The 20,134-nt window shown below is 41.8% G+C and overlaps 1 protein-coding gene across 4 annotated transcripts; it reads right to left on the reverse strand.

Moving 5' to 3' along the window:
* Positions 1–494: 494 nt before the first annotated feature.
* On the reverse strand, positions 495–12,570 carry CCNA1 (cyclin A1). 4 transcript variants are annotated; one of them, XM_059144581.1, is made up of 9 exons: positions 12,251–12,570; positions 10,840–11,028; positions 6,020–6,266; positions 5,709–5,833; positions 4,634–4,857; positions 3,295–3,499; positions 2,221–2,334; positions 1,028–1,161; positions 495–759 (listed from the first exon to the last, which is right to left on the reverse strand). In XM_059144581.1, exons 2-9 carry the CDS (start codon positions 11,002–11,004, stop codon positions 708–710), a joined length of 1,266 nt encoding a protein of 421 aa, XP_059000564.1. In that variant the 5' UTR covers positions 11,005–11,028; positions 12,251–12,570; the 3' UTR covers positions 495–707. The 4 variants fall into 4 exon arrangements, with proteins under 4 accessions (XP_059000564.1, XP_059000566.1, XP_059000567.1 ...); XM_059144583.1 differs by lacking the exon at positions 12,251–12,570 and adding an exon at positions 11,860–12,111; XM_059144584.1 differs by lacking the exon at positions 12,251–12,570 and adding an exon at positions 11,530–11,652.
* Between the last annotated feature and the right edge of the window lie 7,564 nt (positions 12,571–20,134).

A 20,134-nucleotide genomic window follows, 5' to 3' on the forward strand; every position in this document is an offset into this window, starting at 1 on the left:
TGGAGCATCTTCTACAGCTGAAATATATGCTTGATGGGTGACGAAACAAAAATGGAACACTGACATAATGGTATCTATAAAATGAGTGTTGCATCCCTGGATTAGGATTAAATGTAATCCTCCCTCAGAGGTACGTGACTGCATTTAGTCTCAGTTCACTGTCTTTACTCTGCGGTCCTCAAGGAAAACTAGAGTAGAGAGGGCCTGTTTATATCCTGCACCAGTGAGTCTAAGCTTGGAGTTCCTTCCTTTGCCAATTTATGGTGAGCTGTGTGAAGAGTAAAGCGATAGGAAGGAAAAAGTCTCAGGCGGGCCACTCACAAAACATGAAAAATCTCTGAATTCCTCAAAACACTTAATCCTAATAGCATGTCAGATTTATGAAACCAGCGTAGGAGAATTCTTGAAATAGAGATGACATTTAGAATGCTCCCCACTAAAATTCCAGGCGAGCATATGGGCCATCCTAATTAGTAAATGAGTCTAACACATGGTCACAAAACAAGTTGTTTATTTATTGTTTAAAAAATGTTAGATGACATTACAAGCTACTAACATCTAAGAGGACCTAACTACATTTACATTTTTAAAAATATGGCATCTATCTTGTAGCAACACTAGTTGACCCAACCTGCAGAAACCTATAAAAGTTAAGACGAATTCGGTTGATCTGGAGGTGAAGTTCTGAAAGTGCTTCCGAAGGAAACTTATTGCAGAGGGAGAATCGCAGGTGGTTCCATCAGAGACACGTGCATGTACCTGAAATGAGACCCAAAGGACTTCAGTTTTGTAAAATCTCAGGCCACGGAACTTTCCAGGAGTTTCAGTAGAAAGGGAGAAAGCTTTCTGACTGTATGTACTCCAGGCTGACAAATTATAAATCTAGACCTCTCTACACTGATTTTCCTGATTTAACATGCAAGACTAGCACAAGATTTCTGATTTGTTCTATTTTTGTTCTGACATGACTATAACCTATTAAAGCTTTAAATTAGTAAGCCTAGAGAAGAAAATTTCAGAAACTTACTTTGAAGCCTTATACTTCTCCCTAATTGCTTGCTGAGGTCGATGAGGTATATCAAGGCATGCTTTGTGCAGCTCACTCAGGCAAGGCACAATTTCATTTAATGAATAGCCTGTAAATGCAGCGAGGGTTTCTGGCTAATCAAGACAAAAGAAAAAAACTGTGTCATATAACTTTATATCAGAAAGCTGAAGATTAAAACTGTGAGATTAAAAAAAAACCTGTGAAATAAAGGAAATTTAATTACTTAGGAAGTATCCACAGTCATCTCAAAAGAAACTGTAATTGTCTGTCAGTGACTTTAGAAGTGAAATATTAGGAAGAAGAGCCAGAGTTCTTCATTTGCTCATATTATGTAATTTGTTTTAAGATTTTATTTATTTATTTATTTATTTATTTATTTGTCAGAGAGAGAGAACGAGCACCCACAAGCAGGCAGAACGGCAGGAAGAGGCAGAGAGAGAAGCAGGCTCCCTGCTGAGCAAGAAGCCCGAGGCGGGACTCGATCCCAGGACTCCAGGATCATGACCCGAGCCACCTAGGCATCCCTCATATTGTGTATTTATAATGCTCAGTTTGGGGCCAGGTTATTTATACTGATTCTCTCATGGGCAGGATTTCTACTGGTCCCTAAAGAGCCGCTATTTACACCTTATATATGAAAGATTCTTAGTGAATGCAGAATAGTAAATAAGTATTTAGCACAAAAGTGAGCCTTCAGAACCAAATCGAGGGGCCCATTTCCAGTCTTGCGTCTTCTTGGACCAAGAGGCAGCACTACCTGCCCTGTTTCCCCGAAAACTTGATGCAACCTTCTGACCATCCTATTGGATCCAGGTTGTTTAACACACAGAGGACAAAAGTCAACAATGTTTGGTTGAAGTGCTCAATGCTTGTACTGCAAAGGCATTCTCGTGTGAGGTGGGCATTGAGGTTTCCAGGCCTGCTTCTTCTGAATAAGCATGCCACACAATCTCCTTGACTTCCTGCAATCTCTACTCAAGGCCATTGAGTCAAAGCCATAAATGCTGACCTGCAAGGCTCCATGGCATGTTGCCATCTGTTGACAAGACAATCGGTTCCTTATCAAACTAACTTTCCCTCTTAAAAGGCCAGTCCATTCTGAGCCCTGAGAGTTACTGAATAGAATCCTAGATAGGCCTTAAATTTCATCTAGAAAGTAGTTAGAATCTTACCCAGAAGTGCCTGTTCACAGTATAGTTTGCCAGGCAATAAGCTGCTGCTGCTATCAATGAAGGAAGATATTTCAAGAATGGGTCAGCTTCAAGTAGACTCAGTTCTGCTACATACTAAGCACAAGAGAGAAAATCCCAGGGGAATTAGAAATTTGACTAAGGTTACAGGTCAACCTAAAAACATCAAGGGAAAAAACTATCTTATCTTTGTTCATCTTGTATCCAGTGACAAGCAGACAGAAACAGATGCTCAAAATTATTCACTGGGTTAATAATTGCTATGCCTGTCCATAACCGCAATAACAATTATGCTGTAGTAAATGTCAGTATACAAGGATTTGGCCCACCTGCACAGTATTAGGTTACTTTTCTTATCTTATATTAGTAATACTGATGCATGCTAGTCACGTAAAGGAGCATTGTTCTGGCCACTGGAGTGGGACTAGAGTCTTTGGCCAATGGCAAAACTATGACCGTGCTGAAGCTATTAATTATAATACCAGCAAATGCATGTGGTTCAGAGGCTAGAGTACCTGTGAGATTAGAAGAAACACACCAGGAAATGTCTACATACATCTTTATTACTCTTTGAGTAGCATAAACATACCAAATATACTAGATCACAGTGGCTGGTTACCAAGTGTTCTGAACCAGTACTTCAGTGCCTTCCACTAAAGTCCTATCCTATAACCCCAGATAACCAAATAAGGCTTTACTACTTAATATGTTAGGAGAAGACTGGTGCCAAATCAAACTGCATTTACTTTTTTCCCATTCTGTAAACTAAGAAGAGGAGTTGCCTGCACGTGGTCTATATTTGACAAGGGAACAATTTCCAAACTTAAATTTCTTTTAAGAGTTGGGTGATCATACAACCTTTGTCTGTCAAACAGCATCAACAATATTGTCTTGGAACCAGAAATCATGATCCTAGAGTTAGCTCTTTTCCATTGCTAAAAAGCTCCTCTGGATCGAAGACAAAGCATTGAAAAGGAAGGAAGAACTGAAGGATGATCAGAAAAGGCTACTTTATATCTCCCTGGCTCCCAAGTTCCCAGAAGTCACGTGGCTTACCTTGGCCAGATTCTCCGTTCTGACGCACACTCCTTGTCTCCTTAAGTACTGAAGGAGAAACTGGTTGGTGGTTGGCACTGTGAGATCAAAAGCCAGGACTTTGAGGAGCAAGTGTTCCATTCTTAGCAGTTGGCGTTTGGTATAAGTATCATCAGTTATGTAGACAAATTCGTCTACTTCAGGTGGATATATTTCTTCATATTTCCTACGAAGGGTAAAGAGTTTTTGAAAGTAAAGCTTGGAACCTATAGGGTTCCTTCCTATGTTATCATAACCAGCCTTTTGCATGGCCCTTGCAGACTTGTTTACTTCATACCCACATATCCACTTAAATATCATTAAATGGTACTGGATTGAAAATATTAGAGATCTCATACCTAGTGATGCCAGAACAAGAACATGAGTATTACAAGGCTCTGTTGTACTTACTGCTACCAGGAGTAACAGAAACAATTTCCAACTGAGAATTTTGGGGTTTGACCTCTGATATGCTAAAAGATTCTGAATGACAGACACACAGATAAACTCATCTTAATTCTATGAGCCCCACTCATCTTGTGGAAAACAATGTTATATTAAACACTATCACAGAACAACAACTCCTTAGATCTTAGATCTTAAGAAAGATCATGTTCAAAAGAAATAAATAATAAAAATAAAAAGATGTTCAGAAATCTCTACTGAATAAGCAAATCATGCTATGGATCCAAGAGTAAGATAATGATACAATTTCATTGTTATCAACTTTTTTGCTCTTGCTTTTGTTTCTGTTATCTGTAGTTGGCAAGTTTCTAGACATTAATGACTAGAATGTCTGAGACTAGAAGAATCATAGAAACTGCCATCCACCAACAGGTCACTGAATTTAAGGCCTAAGCCAGCTCTTTTTTGCACAAAATGATAGTTTGCTCACTGTAACCAAATAAATTGTGTTCTTACCAGTCATTTGCTAGATCACAAAGTTGGCTTTTGTATAACCAAAATCTTTTATATAACTAAAATATTTTTGTATTAGAATGTAGCCAAAAGACCGCGCTGCAAAATAGTTAAATTGGGTCTTGAATTAGAGCTGATGGCTGCCTCTGTCATGATACTGAACTTGTTGCTATAAATGTTAAACATCTGAATTGAAGAGTGAACATGTGTTAAGATTCAGTTTCTCAATAAATGCTGCAAAAATGATTATATTTTATCAAGGGAGGCATGAATAAGCTTTAATTATCAAGCACTGCTCGATAATGGGAGCACTGCTCCCATTTATTTCTTCAATAAATGGAAAGAAAATCAAGTGTTTTGACAGGTTGCAGTTTGACATTATTTAAGCTGAAAGAACACTTACGAAGCCAGAAGAATGGCTGCTGTTCCTACAAGCTGCAATTTCCCTCTCAGAACAGACATGCATGAAAGAAACCTGTCCAGGAAGTTGACAGCCAGGTAGAGAGTCTCTGCTCGAAGCTTATACTCTTCACCGACCTCAACGAGCCAGTCCACCAAAATCATTCGCATGCTTTCTGTGATGTCTGGTTGCTTCCTCATGTAGTGTGCTTTGGGCCTGTGTCTTATCTGTTTGGGAAAAGAGTTCTGATGCTTAAATACTTGCTATGTCAGAAAGATCACTCCATGGTACAGTTGCTATTTGAAAAAGGATCTTGTGAGCAAAGGTTAGGAAGAAACTGATCAAGAACCAAGTACATCTTTACTATGTGGAAGAAAGTATGAAATTCTGGTTCTGTAATACAATTAGGTAACAAATAAATAACTTAAAGCAGGGGATAGCAATATGGGTTATTCCTAAGAGTGAAATACCTAATGTATAAAGCCTTGAGTCATGGAGAAATAGTGCAAGTAAATGCTACTTGCCTCACAACTATTATTATTATTATTATTTAAAATATTTTATTTATTTATTTGACAAAGAGAGAGATAGCAAGAGAGAGACAGAGCACATAAGCAGGGGGAGTGGCAGAGGGAGGAGCAGGCTTCCCGCCAAGCAGGGAGCCTGACCCAGGGCTCCATCCCAGAACCCTGGGATCATGACCTGAGCTGGAGGCAGCTGCTTAACAACTGAGCCACCCAGGCACCCCAGGGTTTTTTGTTTTTTTTTTTTTTAAGATTTATTTATTTATTTGGGAGAGAGAATCCCCAGCAGACTCCCCACTGAGTAAGGATTGAGCAAGATTGAGCAGGGCTCGATCCCAGGACCCTGAGATTTTAAAGTAAGGTGAAATCAAGAGTTGGATGCCCAACCAACTGAGCCACCCAGGTGCCCCATAACTATTACCTTTCATAGACAGTCCTATGTTTAGATGTCATAAGAATGCTATTCATTAGTGGTTTTGGCCAAGAGTTTATAACTTTCTTATTATTAAGTGTTTTGAATGCTGGAAGTTGAAACAGAATTTGGGAAAACTCACTTCAGCTTCTCTAAGATACTGATGAATTTCTTCAGCATATTCAGTCACGTTTATCACATCTGTACCAAAATCTGAAGCATCTTCAGACTGGGAATGGAGATATGAGTCTACCACCATTGGAGAAACTGCGGGGGTTCAACATGACCAGGTAAGACATCCAATTTAAAAATTCATTCCATCCACTAGCCCTCCACAGGCAGTTGTGAAAGTAAGTCTGTACTTCATGGATTTCTCCTGCTAGTTACATGCTACTGAATACAGCAGGCAATTATGGATATAGGGTCCTGTCGGCCCGAGGTGAATCAGATTACCTGTGTTAAAATCCAGCAGGAAGTGAAGGTCTGACTTGAGTGCGCTGGTGTCCACCTCATACATATTCTCAAATGCCATCCCATCTTTCCCTGTGCCGCCGTCTCTGTCCCCCTGCTCAGGCTCATCCATGTAGATATCAAATACTTGCTTGGCTGGCACCTGGACTGTGCAGTCAGAGAGCACGTTCTTTCCAGCTGGAGGGAAGACATTTTCTGATCCAGAGAAACACCTGATTGTTGTGATCCCCTAGAAGAGGGTTAAGTTTTCTGTTAGAGGCCATCCCAAAGACCATATAGGTGATGTAAGCCTGTGTGACTCAAACCAGCAGGCTGGGAAGAGGAGAACAGTCTTAAATGGAAACATCTAGATCTGCAACTTAAATTCAGAAAATGAAGCTTCTGAAGTATGACTTCTTCCTTATCTTTGTCTACATGTGACATTTGGGAAAAGAGCTACCTCTAATTTGTCATCTTCCTTGCATATTTATCGAAGGGGACTCAAGATTATAGAAAAAAGAGAAACCATAGCTTTCCTCCAAAATGAAATAGGTAAGGGGGAAGGAGATTGTTAATTGGCTTTCATACCTCTAACCTTACAGGACTTTATAAGTACCCAGCAAAGCTCTTGACACACAGTCACTGAGTTCCTGTAGTCTTCTTCCTTCAACAGCTTTTAGTAAGCGCCTTTATAAAGTTCCCATTTTATACCCAGATATTTAGAAACATGATCAGTTTAGAAACTCGTACTACTAACTCTTACGATGCCTCAGAATCTCTTGCATGACATAATGTAATTAACTTGGGGAAACCTACCTCTCCATCGCTTCTCCCTTCTATTTATTCCTATAGCATTAGCAGTGGGAACGACTATGTACACCTCCTCCGGGAATAAGCACATTAAGGTGAGTCATTGTGGACAGCCTGAAGGTCAGCTGAACCAGAACAGGTGGGCAAGGTTTAGGAATCTGAGTTATATTTATGCAAATGTTAGGTCTGGCTACTATATTCATATTTGACTGTTAATAATTAATCTTGTTGTTTACTTTTGAAGCTACTTTCAAGTTAGTATGTGTTTTCCCTTCTATATAGCCAGTTAAATATTTGGTTTCTAATAAGAAAAAAAAATTTAAGATTTTATTTATTTATTTGAGAGAAAGTGAGAGTGACAGCATAAGTGGGGAGGGGGTAGAGAATCAGGCTCCCTGATGAGAGGGAGCCCAACTCGGAGCTCAGTCCCAGGACCCTGGGATCATGACCTGGGCCAAAGGCAAATGCTTAACTGACTGAACCATCCAGGCACCCTAAGAAAGAATTCTTTATGATTAATACTAAAAAAAACAAAAACAAAAACAAAACAAACAAAAAACTAGGGAATATATAAAGGACCAAAATCACAAGTTACTAGAACCATGACTCCAAGTCACTACCAAGTTTGGCTTCTGCTCCAGCGACATATCTACCAGGGTTGAGATATACATGCATTCCTGAGCATCTATTATGTACCATACATTGTTCTAGGTGCTCAGAATTTAGACAGGAATTAAATATTCAAGAAGGGCTGCCTTCATGCAGTTCACATTCTAGCATGGGGTACGGGGGAAGATAAATAAGATAAGACATGTTACGTCAGATAGTGTGTTCAGTGCTTTAGAGGAGAATAATACAGGGAAAAGAGAGTCCTTGACATTTTAAATAGTATGGCCAGGAAGGGTCCTAATGAAGAGGATAGATGTAAGCAAGGGTACAAAATGAGGTAAGGGAGTAAGTCACACAAATAGAGGTAAGAGCATTCTGAGCAGAGGGAACAGCATGGGTAAATACCCTGACATTCAAGTGTGTCTTAAAGACCAAGCAAGGAGCAGAGAGGACAGAATGAGAAAGAAAGGGGTATAGGTCACAAAGTCAGAAAAACGAGAGAAGCCAGATCAGGAAGGCCTTACCATAGACTATTTAAGACTGTCTACAGCTCAGAGGTGGGAAGCCACTGGAGCAGCCATGAAGGAGGAGTGGTATGATCTGATTTATGTCTTAATAAGATTGCCCTGGCTGTATATATATGTTTAGAGAGCAAGTAAGGTGACCATTATTAAACCTGCAAATTCTTGATGAGACACAATAGGGATCTGAACCAGTGTAGTAGTAATAAAGTCTGAGAAGTAGAGATTCTAGACATTTTAAAAAGTAGAGCCAATAGTATTTTCTCAACAAATTAGATGTGGGTTGGGAGAAAAAGAGTCAAAGACGACAAAGGTTTCTGGGCTGAATATTCCATTTACTGAGATGAGGAAGCCTTTGGCAACAGCTGTTTGGGTCTAGGGTTAGTGTTTGATTTTGCACAAATTTGAGATGTCTGTTGATCCCCTGGATCCTACTGATCCCCTTGGATCCAAGGGGAGATGTTAAGTAGGCTGCCGAATATGGGCATCTGTAATATAGCTAAGAGGTCCAGACCAGAGATTAAAGTATGAGTCATCAACAGATAGATGGTATTTAATGCTAAGAGGCTTGAGAGATTGCTAAGGGAGTGAGTGCTGATTCAGAGCAAATACCAAGTCCTAGAGCACTCTTTTAGATATTGAGGAGGAACAGCCAATGAGGTAGGTGGAAAACCAGGAGAAAGTAGTGTGCTCTAGGCTGACTGAAGAAATTGTTTCAAGGAATAAGGAATAATCAACTGTGTCAAATGCTGCTAGATCCATCAAGTGAGGAAAGAAGAATTAGAGACAGAGAGTATTCATTCAGCAAATACTTGCATGCTACCCTGGCCAGACACTGTTCTAAGCACTGAGAATACAGCAGTGAACTTGACATCCCAGTCTTGGTCCTGACAGAGCTTATAGTTGAGCAGGATAAATATACTCTGAAATTATTGCTATAAAATGGACAGTTACTGCAAAGAGCTTTGTAGTTAAAAGGGTTTTAAGATGGAAAAAAAATACAATAAATTTGCATGCTTAGGAGTTTCACTTACTAGACAAGACTGAGGAGAGAAAGGAGAGTTGCCAGAAACGACATCCTTGAAGGGGCAAGAAGGCATAAGGTATCCTGCACATGGGGGTGGGGGGATTCACCTTGCATATGAGCAGGGACATATTAAGTCTTGTAACAGGATGGGCGTGGCAGAGTATATGACACAAGGGAACATGTGGAAATTCTGTTCTCGTTGCTTCTATATTTTTAGGAAAATAGGCTAACAGAGTCATGAGCTGAGAGAAAGGATGGAGGTAGAGGTTTGGGAGGATTAAAAAGAAATCTAGAAAACAGATTTCCAAGGAGGTTGTAGAGGAATAGAGCAGGGAAATGTAGAAGTAGTATGAGGCAACACAAAAGGTTAACTAATCATTACGAATTTAAAGAGAGCCTGGACAGCATGGGCAGAACTGACGATTCGTAAGAACCAGGTTTTAGTCTTTCAGTTTAAAAAAGTAAATACTGGGCGCCTGGGTGGCTCAGTGGGTTAAGCAGCTGCCTTCGGCTCAGGTCATGATCTCAGGGTGCTGGGATCGAGTCCCACATCGGGCTCTCTGCTCAGCAGGGAGCCTGCTTCCTCCTCTCTCTCTGCCTGCCTCTCTGCCTGCTTGTGATCTCTCTCTGTCAAATAAATAAATAAAATCTTTAAAAAAAAAAAAAAAAAAAGTAAATACTGCTAAGCATATTGTTTGTTAAAACTACTTTTTTTTCCCAAAGCTTTGAACAGATCACTTTGGTTATTTCTCTCCAACTAATCAGATGCCACCAAGAGGCATGGATGGTCAGTGAATGAAGGGCTTCTAATCTGGCCTCTACCATGCTTTTTTTTTTTTTTTTTTAAACATTTCCTAAACCTCTGAAATTTTCTCACCTGCTAAATTGGAAGAATTCCTGGCCTACATACTTCACTATACTATTGCCAGCATCATTCCACTACAATGGGAATTAAAAGCTTAAGCCATAGTTAAAAGAGGCTTGTCTAATAACGGACTCAGGGAAGCTTTTTTCTATCCCAAAATTCATTCTTAAGGATCCAGACCCCTCGTTTGCATTCTTAAGTGTCTGATTTTGTTTCCAATCTGTTAAGGGAGGTACCTATGATATGTTAAGCATAAGCAACTAATATCTAATGTCCCATGATCAATTTGCCCAGCTGCCTTTGTTCAGTCCTGGGGAGATGTCTACTTTCAAAGCACACTTTTGGAAGTAATTTAGTTTAGCTTTTTCCAATCTGGATTCTAACATCACCTCCAATGAACATAGCAAAGATTATTCAAGATTGCCTCAGGCACAGTCTAGATCAGTCTGAACACCACTCTGATCTAGAGGAACCCCAGTTTCATAGCTTATTTTGGTACATTAATTCTTCCTCTTTGCCCAGCACTTAAATAGCTTTACCTATACTTAATTTAAACAGTTCCTAGGGCGCCTGGGTGGCTCAGTGGGTTAAGCCGCTGCCTTCAGCTCAGGTCATGATCTCAGGGTCCTGGGATCGAGTCTCGCATTGGGCTCTCTGCTCAGCAGGGAGCCTGCTTCCTCCTCTCTATCTGCCTACTTGTGATCTCTCTCTGTCAAATAAATAAATAAAATCTTTAAAAAAAATAAAAAATAAACAGTTCCTAGACCCAATTTCCTTGCTATTGGAATAAATAATATAAATAATTATTCACTATTTCTAGTGGGAAAACGGACCAAAGTGATCTTTAACAAAACCAGTGTCCCTAGAGTCCAGATTTCAAGGCTGGAATACTCGAAGATATTTGCGGGTAAAACTCCCAAGAGAAACCCATCTCCCACCATGGCATGATAGCCCTCAACGACCAGCTTCCACAATAGTTCTCAGTCATTACCTGGCCGCACGGCCTCCTGTACTGTCCATTCTCAGTTAGCACCCCTAGGACTGTTCTTTGGGGGGGATCCTGGCCGAGCTGGGCTCTGGTTATCATCTGACAGGCATCAGGACCTCGAGACACTGGAGCTAGGGCTACTCCGCTCTTGGAGCTGCTGCGATGCATACCCTCAGTCTCCACACAATGCAACTAATCAGGGAAGGAGAAACAGACAAGCCAATGGTTAGTCAACCTCTTCCACCATGGGCTCCAAGCATGCAGTGAATGTCTAGGAGAGAGAGCAGAAGACATATGACCGCTGCAATTATTAAGGCTGCAAGGAAGGGCATGAGCCTTGGTGCAAGCAATCAAAGCCCCTTTGAATCAAAATAGTGATTTGAATCTCTCCGGGCTTTTTTCCAAGACCTGGTTGAGGCTGGAGGGAGAGATTAATCCTCACAAAGCTCCAAGCAAGGTTACTAAACCCCACGTTAACTGGGGAGTCTAAAACTGCAAGCCCGAGTCTTTTCTGACTGCGATGCTTGTCTCATCCCTCCTACTCCCACCGCTCTCCCCACCTCCCCGCAAACCAAAGATCCAGGATACATCACTGCGGGAAAGTTAAGTCCCCTTCCCAAATGACAAGCGAGGTTCTCCTCCGCGGCCCTCCTTCCACCAGATACAAGGCCCCAAAACCTGCTTGGAACCCACAGCGGGCCTCGCTCTTCTCAGCCTTATATCTTTATATAAGTCTCGAACAATTAGCAAGTACACACGGGGATTGGGAATGAGGGGCCGCCGGAGGGGGCGGGGCGGGGGCGGGGCGGGGCGGGAGGGGACCGAGGTGTTAATAGATTCCAGCGGGGGCGCCGGGCTCCTAGCCGCGGTGGCCACGGCGCTCAGCGCTAATTACTTTCAACCCCCCCGCGTCTGTTGAATCAGCCAATCAGCGGCGCTCCCGGGCCTCGCGGGGGCCGCTTCCATGCCAACCGCAGCGGGCGTGCGCGCCCGGGAGCCACATCGCCATGACGACCTCCTCACCTGACACGCTCCGGGCTGACGCGCCGCGATCCCTGGGGGTTCAGGGCCGGGCGGGGCCAACGGGCGGCGGCCCCCGGATCCCCACGGATCCCCGGGCGTGCCGGGGCAGGCGGTCGCCCTCAGCACACGAGCCCCTTCAGGCCGGCGCCCCCGGCCTGGGAGGGAAGAAGGCGGCCCACCCCGCGGTGGCCGGGGTTTTGGAAGGGACTGTTTCCGCAAACCCGTTTCCCCAACAGCCGCTAACTCCTCCCGCTAACGTCTTTCCCCCGGCCCGCTCCTGAGAACCTTGGCTCGGGAGAGCTACGCGGGGCCCTCGGGGCTGCGCAGGCCGTGGCGTCTTGACCGCGCCCGCCCGAGGGCGCGGCTCGCTCCGGGTCCCCGGCTCACACACCTACACTTCCTCCCAGAGAGAGGCAGAGTTGCAGCGAGTGGGTTGGCCCAGGGTTTGAGCTGGGGCCTCCTAGTCCATGGTGGCGGCTTGCCTTCAGTCATTTTGGATCCGTGTGCACCGGAGGCCGCACCTGGCCGGCCCGGTTCCAGTGCATGTGGCCCGGCCGGGCGGGAGCGTTTAGGGGCTTTAGGGTCGCACGTGGTGCTCGTGGTGCTCGCAGTTCCCACAAGAGGTATTCCCGGATGGGTTCCAGCAGGCACGGAGTGAATCGGGTCTAGGAACAGCGAGATCGTGTCCCAGGAAGAGGAAGGAACACAGGCGGCAGCACTGGGGCCTGGGACGTTGCGGGAACTCGGAAGTGGGGGTTGGGCAGGTGGCCTGGCCACGTGGGAAGGGAACTCTCTGGAACTGGAGGCCCAAGGCGAAGTACGGAGAAAGCAGGGGCCATACCTAAGGGGCGAGGTGGGAATAAGGGGAAGGGGCCCTCAACAGAGGAAGGGAGGAAAGGGTCAATGAAACCAGGGAGCTCTGGCACCCTACAGAAGTAACTGGCAAAACAGGTAAAGTCTTTATTATTTTACAAATGTGCGTGTACATGCAAACACATTGCATATATAGTGTTACTCCTTTCGTTTAGTTTTTTAATTTTTTTTGAACACGCATCCCTAAATTTCTAAAGCAGACACCCTCCCCAAGGCCATTTATTTATTTATTTATTTATTTATTTTAAAATTTCTTTTCAGTGTACCAGAATTCATTATTTAGGTACCACACCCAGTGTTCCATGCAATACATGCCCTCCTAATACCCACCGCGAGGCTCACCCAACCTTCCACCCGACCCTTTCAAAACTCTCATTGTTTTTCAGAGTCCATAGTCTCTCATGGTTTGTCTCCCTCTCCAATTTCCCCCAACTCCCTTCTCCTCTCCATCTCCCCATGTCCTCTGTGTTATTTCTTATGTTCCACAAGTAAGTGAAACTATATGATAATTGACTCTCTCTGCTTGACTTAGTTCACTCAGCATCTCTTCCAGTCCTGCCCATGTTAATACAAAAGTTGGGTACTCATCCTTTCAGATGGAGGCATAATACTCCATAGTGTACATGGACCATATCTTCCTTATCCACTTGTCCGTTGAAGGGCATCTCGGTTCTTTCCACAGTTTGGCAACCATGGCCATTGCTGTTATAAACATTGGGGTACAGATGGCCCTTCTTTTCCCTACATCTGTATCTTTGGGGTAAATACTCAATAGTGCAATTGCAGGGTCATAGGGAAGCTCTATTTTTAATTTCTTAAGGAATCTCCACACTGTTCTCCAAAGAGGCTGCACCAACTTGCATTCCCACCAACAACAGTGTAAGAGGGTTCCCCTTTCTCCACATCCTCTCCAACACACGTTGTTTCCTGTCTTGCTAATTTTGGCCATCCTAACTGGTGTAAGGTGGTATCTCAATGTGGTTTGGTTTTGACGCAAAGGCCATTTAAATGGTCACTGTAAGAAACAGTTATTGCCTTCTTCCTTATTTTTAATGGAAATGATTGTTAGTCTTACCAAAAAAAAAAAAAAAAGAAAAGAAAGAAAGAAGGAAATCTTTTGAGTGTTCTTCATTAGCGAGCTGGGAATGCATTATATTAATGGGAAAATTGAAGTATTCTACAGAAAGTTCGGATGAAAGCATTTGATCCAGTCCACTGTTGAGGAAGTTGGGAAGCATCTTGGAAATAAGTGCAGAGTGCAGGAGGAGCACAGAAACTGATCTTGCTTATTATGAAACTAATTTTTATCATGCTTATCACTGACTTTCCTTCATTGGGAGGCAAGGATCCCCTTGCACCCTGGAATTCTGTACCTTTGAAAATGAAGGCAACACAGGATCCCTCTAACATCTTGATTGCAGCCACAGATGAGTGACATGCAGGCAGGAGCCAACTATTCCACTTTGCAAGGTGCCTCTACCTGGTAGAGGAAAAGCGCCTTTCTGCCCTCTCCGGGTGCTGGTTTTCAGAAGTGTTCCCAAGAGTCCTCCCCAACCTGGTGACACTGTTGTGATTTCTGGGGACACTGAAGGCCTCAAGCGGTGAACTCTGTCAAAGAGCTAGTCTTGCCTAGAGCCTTGGCGGCTTTGGCGGTTTCAAGAGCTCTTTGCACTCAGGGGACCGACCTTCTGTGCGTCTTTTTTTTGTTTTGTTTTTGATTTGGACATGTAGTTTATTGCCACAAGTCTGTATGTCACAGATGCCAGTACTTGTTTAAGAAGCTAATGAGCTCTCTTATTATCCGATTTCCTCACAAAAAATGACGGAAGACCTCACTCTGCCTTTCTTCCAAAACAAAGGAGCCAGTACAGTGTTTGTTCTTGTAGCCTGTGGTTTTGATCCTTTTTCCTGAGATTGAAGCTTGAGCCAGGGGAAAGGGGGGGAAGGGGTAGCGGTGCTGCGCTCCTTGCTCCGCAGCACAGGCAGCGGCCTTTAAGTTGGGTGTTCTCAACCTTGACCTAGTCAGGTGCAGAAGACCAGGCTGCTAAGTGATCTAGTGTTTCTCAGCTGTCTTGAGTGTGAAAGCTGCCTTTAAAAAAGAAAACTTTTTTAACAAGGTGAGATCGTCGGATTATTTCATGATAATCCGAGGATCCTTATATATATGAAATATTATTATCATTACATCTTACCTTCCTCTCCTTCTGCTTTGTTAAACTTGGCAAAGGGAAGTGATAGCAGCTTATGCTTTTATTGTGCTGCCTGAGAATTAAGTATTAGTTGTAGTCCTCTGGTCAGATCTTAAATTAGGGAGTAATTCAGATGAACTGATATTTATATATATTTTTATGTGTATGCATATAAATCCAAGTATTTGTATAACTTGTACAATATTATGGCTTTCTTGACTTAAATTTTCACCAAGTATTTGAACAAGTAATTGTTATAGGATTTTTTCTCCTCTGGTGCCCCTAGTTCTTGGTCAAGCAACTTCAAAGAATAAAGAGGTAGGTAGACCACAGAGTGGTGGGTAGCAAAGCAAGGTTTATTGTGCGATAGCTAAGTGATAGCACAAAGCTCCAGGGGAAGGAGGGGACCTGAGAGGGTGGCCACTGGAGTTTCTAAGTTTAAGGGGCTTTATGGACTTGTTACTAGGCAGCTTTAATCTGATTAACTCTCTCTGTGCCTGTCATCCAATCAGGTTTTGTCATCTGCTTATCAAGGGAAAGAGTGGAGGACTCCTTCCAGGGTGGTGTAAAATTCTTTTAAGGGTGATTTCCTTTTCCCTGCCTAACTGCCTTTCAACTACGCTTCATTACAGTGATTTATGTTTAATAAAAAACAAACCCAACTTATAAATAAGTGCACAATTTTCATTAAGAATTTAAACAAAAAACAGCCTTATAATTTAGAAAAATAGGAGTGGAAAGAGGAGAACAGACTTTCTCACAAACTTTGCAGTTTTAGTGAGATACACAGTTTCACTTTACTGTTGTTTTTATAGCAAAATCAGGATTAGAACTCAAAGTTAAGTCAATTTCAAATGTCTACATGTTCGTACCTTGAGAAGTGAACATTTAGTTATAAATACATCTTTAATATCTAAAATATTGAGGGAAACATACATACTGATATAGCACTTTCTTAGCTTAAAAATTATGTGTTCAGCACTTCTGCCTGATACTCAGTACTGAGCTAGTTTTGACACTGGGATCAATTTCCATAATAAGGATGGCAGCTGAATTCCTTGCTAGGATTTTTTAAAACCCAGTGGTCCTGTTAAAATCAATTCCTTTCCCCTCCAAATTACAATTCAAAGACAATCTTTTCTGTTTGCCAGCAATTACCTGGCATTTCAGAAGCTGTTATTACTTCTATTACATTTGCTCATGGTAGCTAGTAATTAACCTTCTGTTCAAACATTTCAGTTTGCATTAATTTCTCTGAAATCAAGTTGATTTTCAGCATAGGGCTAAAAAAGAGATGAAAAATAGAAGATCCCTCCCCTTTTTTTAAGAACAGAAGCCCATTTAAGGACATATTTTGTCTTTTCATGGGCATACAACTGCCATTTTATACATTTAATTTCAGAAAATAACCATAGAGTATGGTGAGGGACAGATGTTGGGGCTGGTGGGCAATTTTTGACATAATTACAGGAAAAAATGACCAAAGGATCAAGTAAATCCAGTTTGAGAAGCATCCCAAAATGTATAACCTTGGGAAGCATATTTCCTCACATGGTGCAAAGTGGATCCTTCATTCATTCACTCATTTTACAAATATTTTTTGAGCACCCATTTTATACCAGGCAGTAGCTGGGCATGGAACAACAATTTAAAAGATTCCTGCCCTCAAGGAGCTTTTTGTTCCAGGCAATGAGATGGTAAACAGATAGTTATGGTGCAGCATAATTAGTGTTTATTTCACCATGGGGAACATAGATATATAAACAGCGAGCAGTTGGAGCTTAGAGAAAAGGAATAATACATGCTGTGGAGATTTGGAAGCAGTATCTAGATCTGACAATAAGGATGATTAGTGTAAAGAAAAATTGGCAGGGCAGATGGTATAGTCTACATATATCCTAGAAAGGGGGAGCCCAAAGAACAAGAATTTTCAGCTGTGTTTATCCAGTACCTTCCAAGATAGAGCAATAAACTGTGATGTCCAAAAATATCCCTCAAGTATGTCTCTGCTGGCTCTGGGACAGACTCCACAGCAACTATCTCATGAAGTCAACCTCCCAGGAACTTGGGTAAAAGGAAGAAGATTCTAGAGACTTCAGTTACCAAGACATTGTCCCTAATAATATGCTCCACTAGAGAAGGAAAATTAAAATCGGACACCTGTGAGTGCAGAGTGCAGAGTTAAGTTTTCAAGGAGTATCCTCTCCAAGACCCTGTGCCAAGAGAAAAACAAGTCTCAGTGGGATGATGAAGCCATTCTAGTTTAAATCATTTAAAACGTTTTGAGTTTCCAGATCTTCAGTGAAAAATCAATCTATCGTAGAGGAAGTCAAGAATCTGGATTTTACACAGTCTTTCAGAGGTCTAAAATTCACTTCATAACTCATGTTAATATGAGGTCATTGCAACCTTAAAATTACCTATCATTTACCGGTTATATCCTTTTATTATTTTTTTATGATTATATTTATTTGTCAGAGTGGGGAGAAACTGTGAGCACAAGTAGGGGGAGCAGCAGGCAGAGAGAGAAGCAGGCTCCCCGCTGAGCAAGGAGCCAAGTGCAGGACTGGATCCTAGGACCCTGGGATCATGACCTGAGTCAAAGGCATAGGCTTAACTGACTGAACCACCTGAGCATCCCTGGTTATATCCTTTTAATTAATAGTCCTGTTTATGCCAGTTTTTCTGTGCAAATCAGTTATTGTAGCATCCGTTCTGTGAGAGTGGATTCTATAAAATAGATTTCCTATGTTTCATATTTATCTCTAACTCAGTCTCTAATTTTAAAATGTTATAGAATTTCTATGTCAGCTGCCTGTGTCTTTTATTGTCTAGATAAATACTGTGAGTGCAGGCTCAGATACATCTGCCATTTGTTAATATTGTCTGCCTATTGATATTTTTTGTTAAATCCTACTGCCTGTAAATCACAGAATATTTGTAAAATTTGTTTTGCACTACCTCAGTCTGCTCATCTACAATAGTATCAATTGTGGAACAGTAGTCACAGCAAATGACATTAGTTTCTATTCTAAACTTTGATTGTTAGGAGAACAAAGTTTTCCATGCTAAAGACAAAAAAAAAAAAAAAAAATCCAAACCTTGTTGCAGAATTGTTAAACCATTTTGATTACTATCAGAACTATCTAGCCTAAAGAATTTATATAGTCCTCACTTGTAAAAATTCTATCTGGATAGAAGAAATCTCAGACACATATAACTTTTCCTATAGCAACAATGAGTCATAAAGTTGTCTGCATGTGTATGTGTTCTTTTTTGGGCATTTGATATCTTTTCTGACAAACTAAGACAGTTTGGTGGTTAATTCATATTACCAAAATTGTTTATTATCGTTAATAAACAATTTTTCTAGTCAGTCAGTCAAAACCACTGTAACCCTCTGAAATGCATTGTGTTTTGTATATGAAGAGCACAACACATTTTAAGTGTGATTGACATAAGGGTTACATAAATGAGTAAGAACAAGTCTTAAAGTTCAGGGTTATAGAGAAAGAAATATACATAAGTGATTTGCCACAAGGTAGAGTAAGGCTATTGTCTAAAAAGTCCAGAGAAAGTTCTGGCTAACATCCAGGTATGTTTTCAGTTAATTAAGGGAATCAGGAAAGGTTGCTTGAAGATGGCCTTTTTATGCATAGCCTTGAAATTTGAATATTTGGATAGGCCCCATTTGAGGAGCCTATTTTAGGAAGGGGGAAAGTGCTGTGTAAGTAAAGGTATGAGGAAATTGCAAAATATATTTTGAGGAATGATGATAGTTCTCTGTCCTCTGAGGTTATAATACACAATATAGGTTGGTGATAGTAGGCAGTCCAGAACATTGAGATAACATTTTATAAGGTCCTGAATTCCAGAGTAAGGAGTTTGCTGTGGGACTTTTGAACAGAGAAATGATGGTGTTAGAACTAAGTTTATAGGAAAACAATCTGAGACCAATAAATTGCCCAAAATTTGGCTAGGAGATGCTTTGGGAAACAATTGCTGGAGGAAATCAGGACCTGAGCCAGGACCATGCTGTAGGCACAGAAAAGAAAAAGGCTCATGACCCTGGAATCTACATGACTTAGCAACCGATTGTATGTTGGGCTTGAAGGAGAAGATGTGGGCAAACAACTTTGCAATTTCTAGGTCAGGTTGATGGAGGAATAGTAGGGTGGACTAAAATGTTGCAATGCCAGATTAACTGGATTCAGAGGAAAAAGAAAGTGAAGAATGAATTTAATTTTGGACATCGTAAGGATAGAAGCTTTTTCTAATAGCTGCCCAGGATCACCACTATTTCCCTCCACCTCCAACCCTATGTATATATATGTGAGTTACAACGATATTGAATATTTTACTTCTCTTCAGGGATTGACGATGGGATTGGAGGTAGAGGTAGACTGTAACACAGTTTTTAAGTGTTGATCCAGTATTCCTACCACAAAATAATTATTAGTGTTTAGTTGCTAATTCCAGGAAAAACCACAAAGAATTGAAGATCAACAGCTTCCTATCTCCTCTCAGGATCCCACTCTTCTATTCAAGAGGTCTTCTTCCAGGACCATAAGCCCATTGAGGTCAGGGACTGAATCTTCTTCAGCTTTGTTAACATCATTTCCTGGCGCAGTACCCAGGACATAGTAGCATAGTAGGCACTTAATGTGTTGATTGAATGACTGAATCATAAGGTGTACTTAAACTTGTTGCATATAAATGAGCCAATAATGGCCCCTGTGTATTGGCCCTATGTTGTTTACTTTACAGCAGGCCAGGACCATTAGCTCAAAAGCCTACTTAGCACAGAACTCAAATTCTGGCACATGCAATTGTTTTAAATATGCCCATGTTTTCTAGTTATTTGGAGCCTGCCTGCTTTGCATCTCCTACAGAACTGCACTAAATATCTGTTAGCCTTAGATAAACAAACCCTGGAATTATAAAAGCCCCCAAGTCACTGCTGCTCTTCTGTCTAACCCAGAGACTCCCCATTGTGCTGCAGAGTGACATCACCTAGACATGAAACCTCCCCTCTCTGATTCCTCTCTCCTCCCAAGTTCTCTTGCTTTCGTCCTCTTTTGGGTGGTGGTCCCATGCCACCATCTCCGAAGAGTTTCCCATCCACACCGCTGCACCCATTCCCCCAAGCAAACCGCTCAAAGCACCACCCAGATGAAGCTCATTGTGTGCTCCTGCCACCTTGTGGTCATATC

The sequence above is a fragment of the Mustela lutreola genome, chromosome 13, assembly GCF_030435805.1.
Source record: "Mustela lutreola isolate mMusLut2 chromosome 13, mMusLut2.pri, whole genome shotgun sequence".
NCBI classification, from domain to species: domain Eukaryota; kingdom Metazoa; phylum Chordata; class Mammalia; order Carnivora; family Mustelidae; genus Mustela; species Mustela lutreola.

What these genes read in the sequence shown, in the direction of transcription:
- CCNA1 (XM_059144581.1), bottom strand. Translation starts at nt 11,004, where the DNA reads ATGCATCGCAGCAGCTCCAAGAGCGGAGTAGCCCTAGCTCCAGTGTCT. An exon ending in CCTGCTGGATTTTAACACAG is followed by an intron (nt 5,834 to 6,019) that starts GTAATCTGATTC and finishes GAACCCCCGCAG; the next exon opens with TTTCTCCAATGGTGGTAGAC. An exon ending in GCAGCCATTCTTCTGGCTTC is followed by an intron (nt 3,500 to 4,633) that starts GTAAGTGTTCTT and finishes TACCCTTCGTAG; the next exon opens with GAAATATGAAGAAATATATC.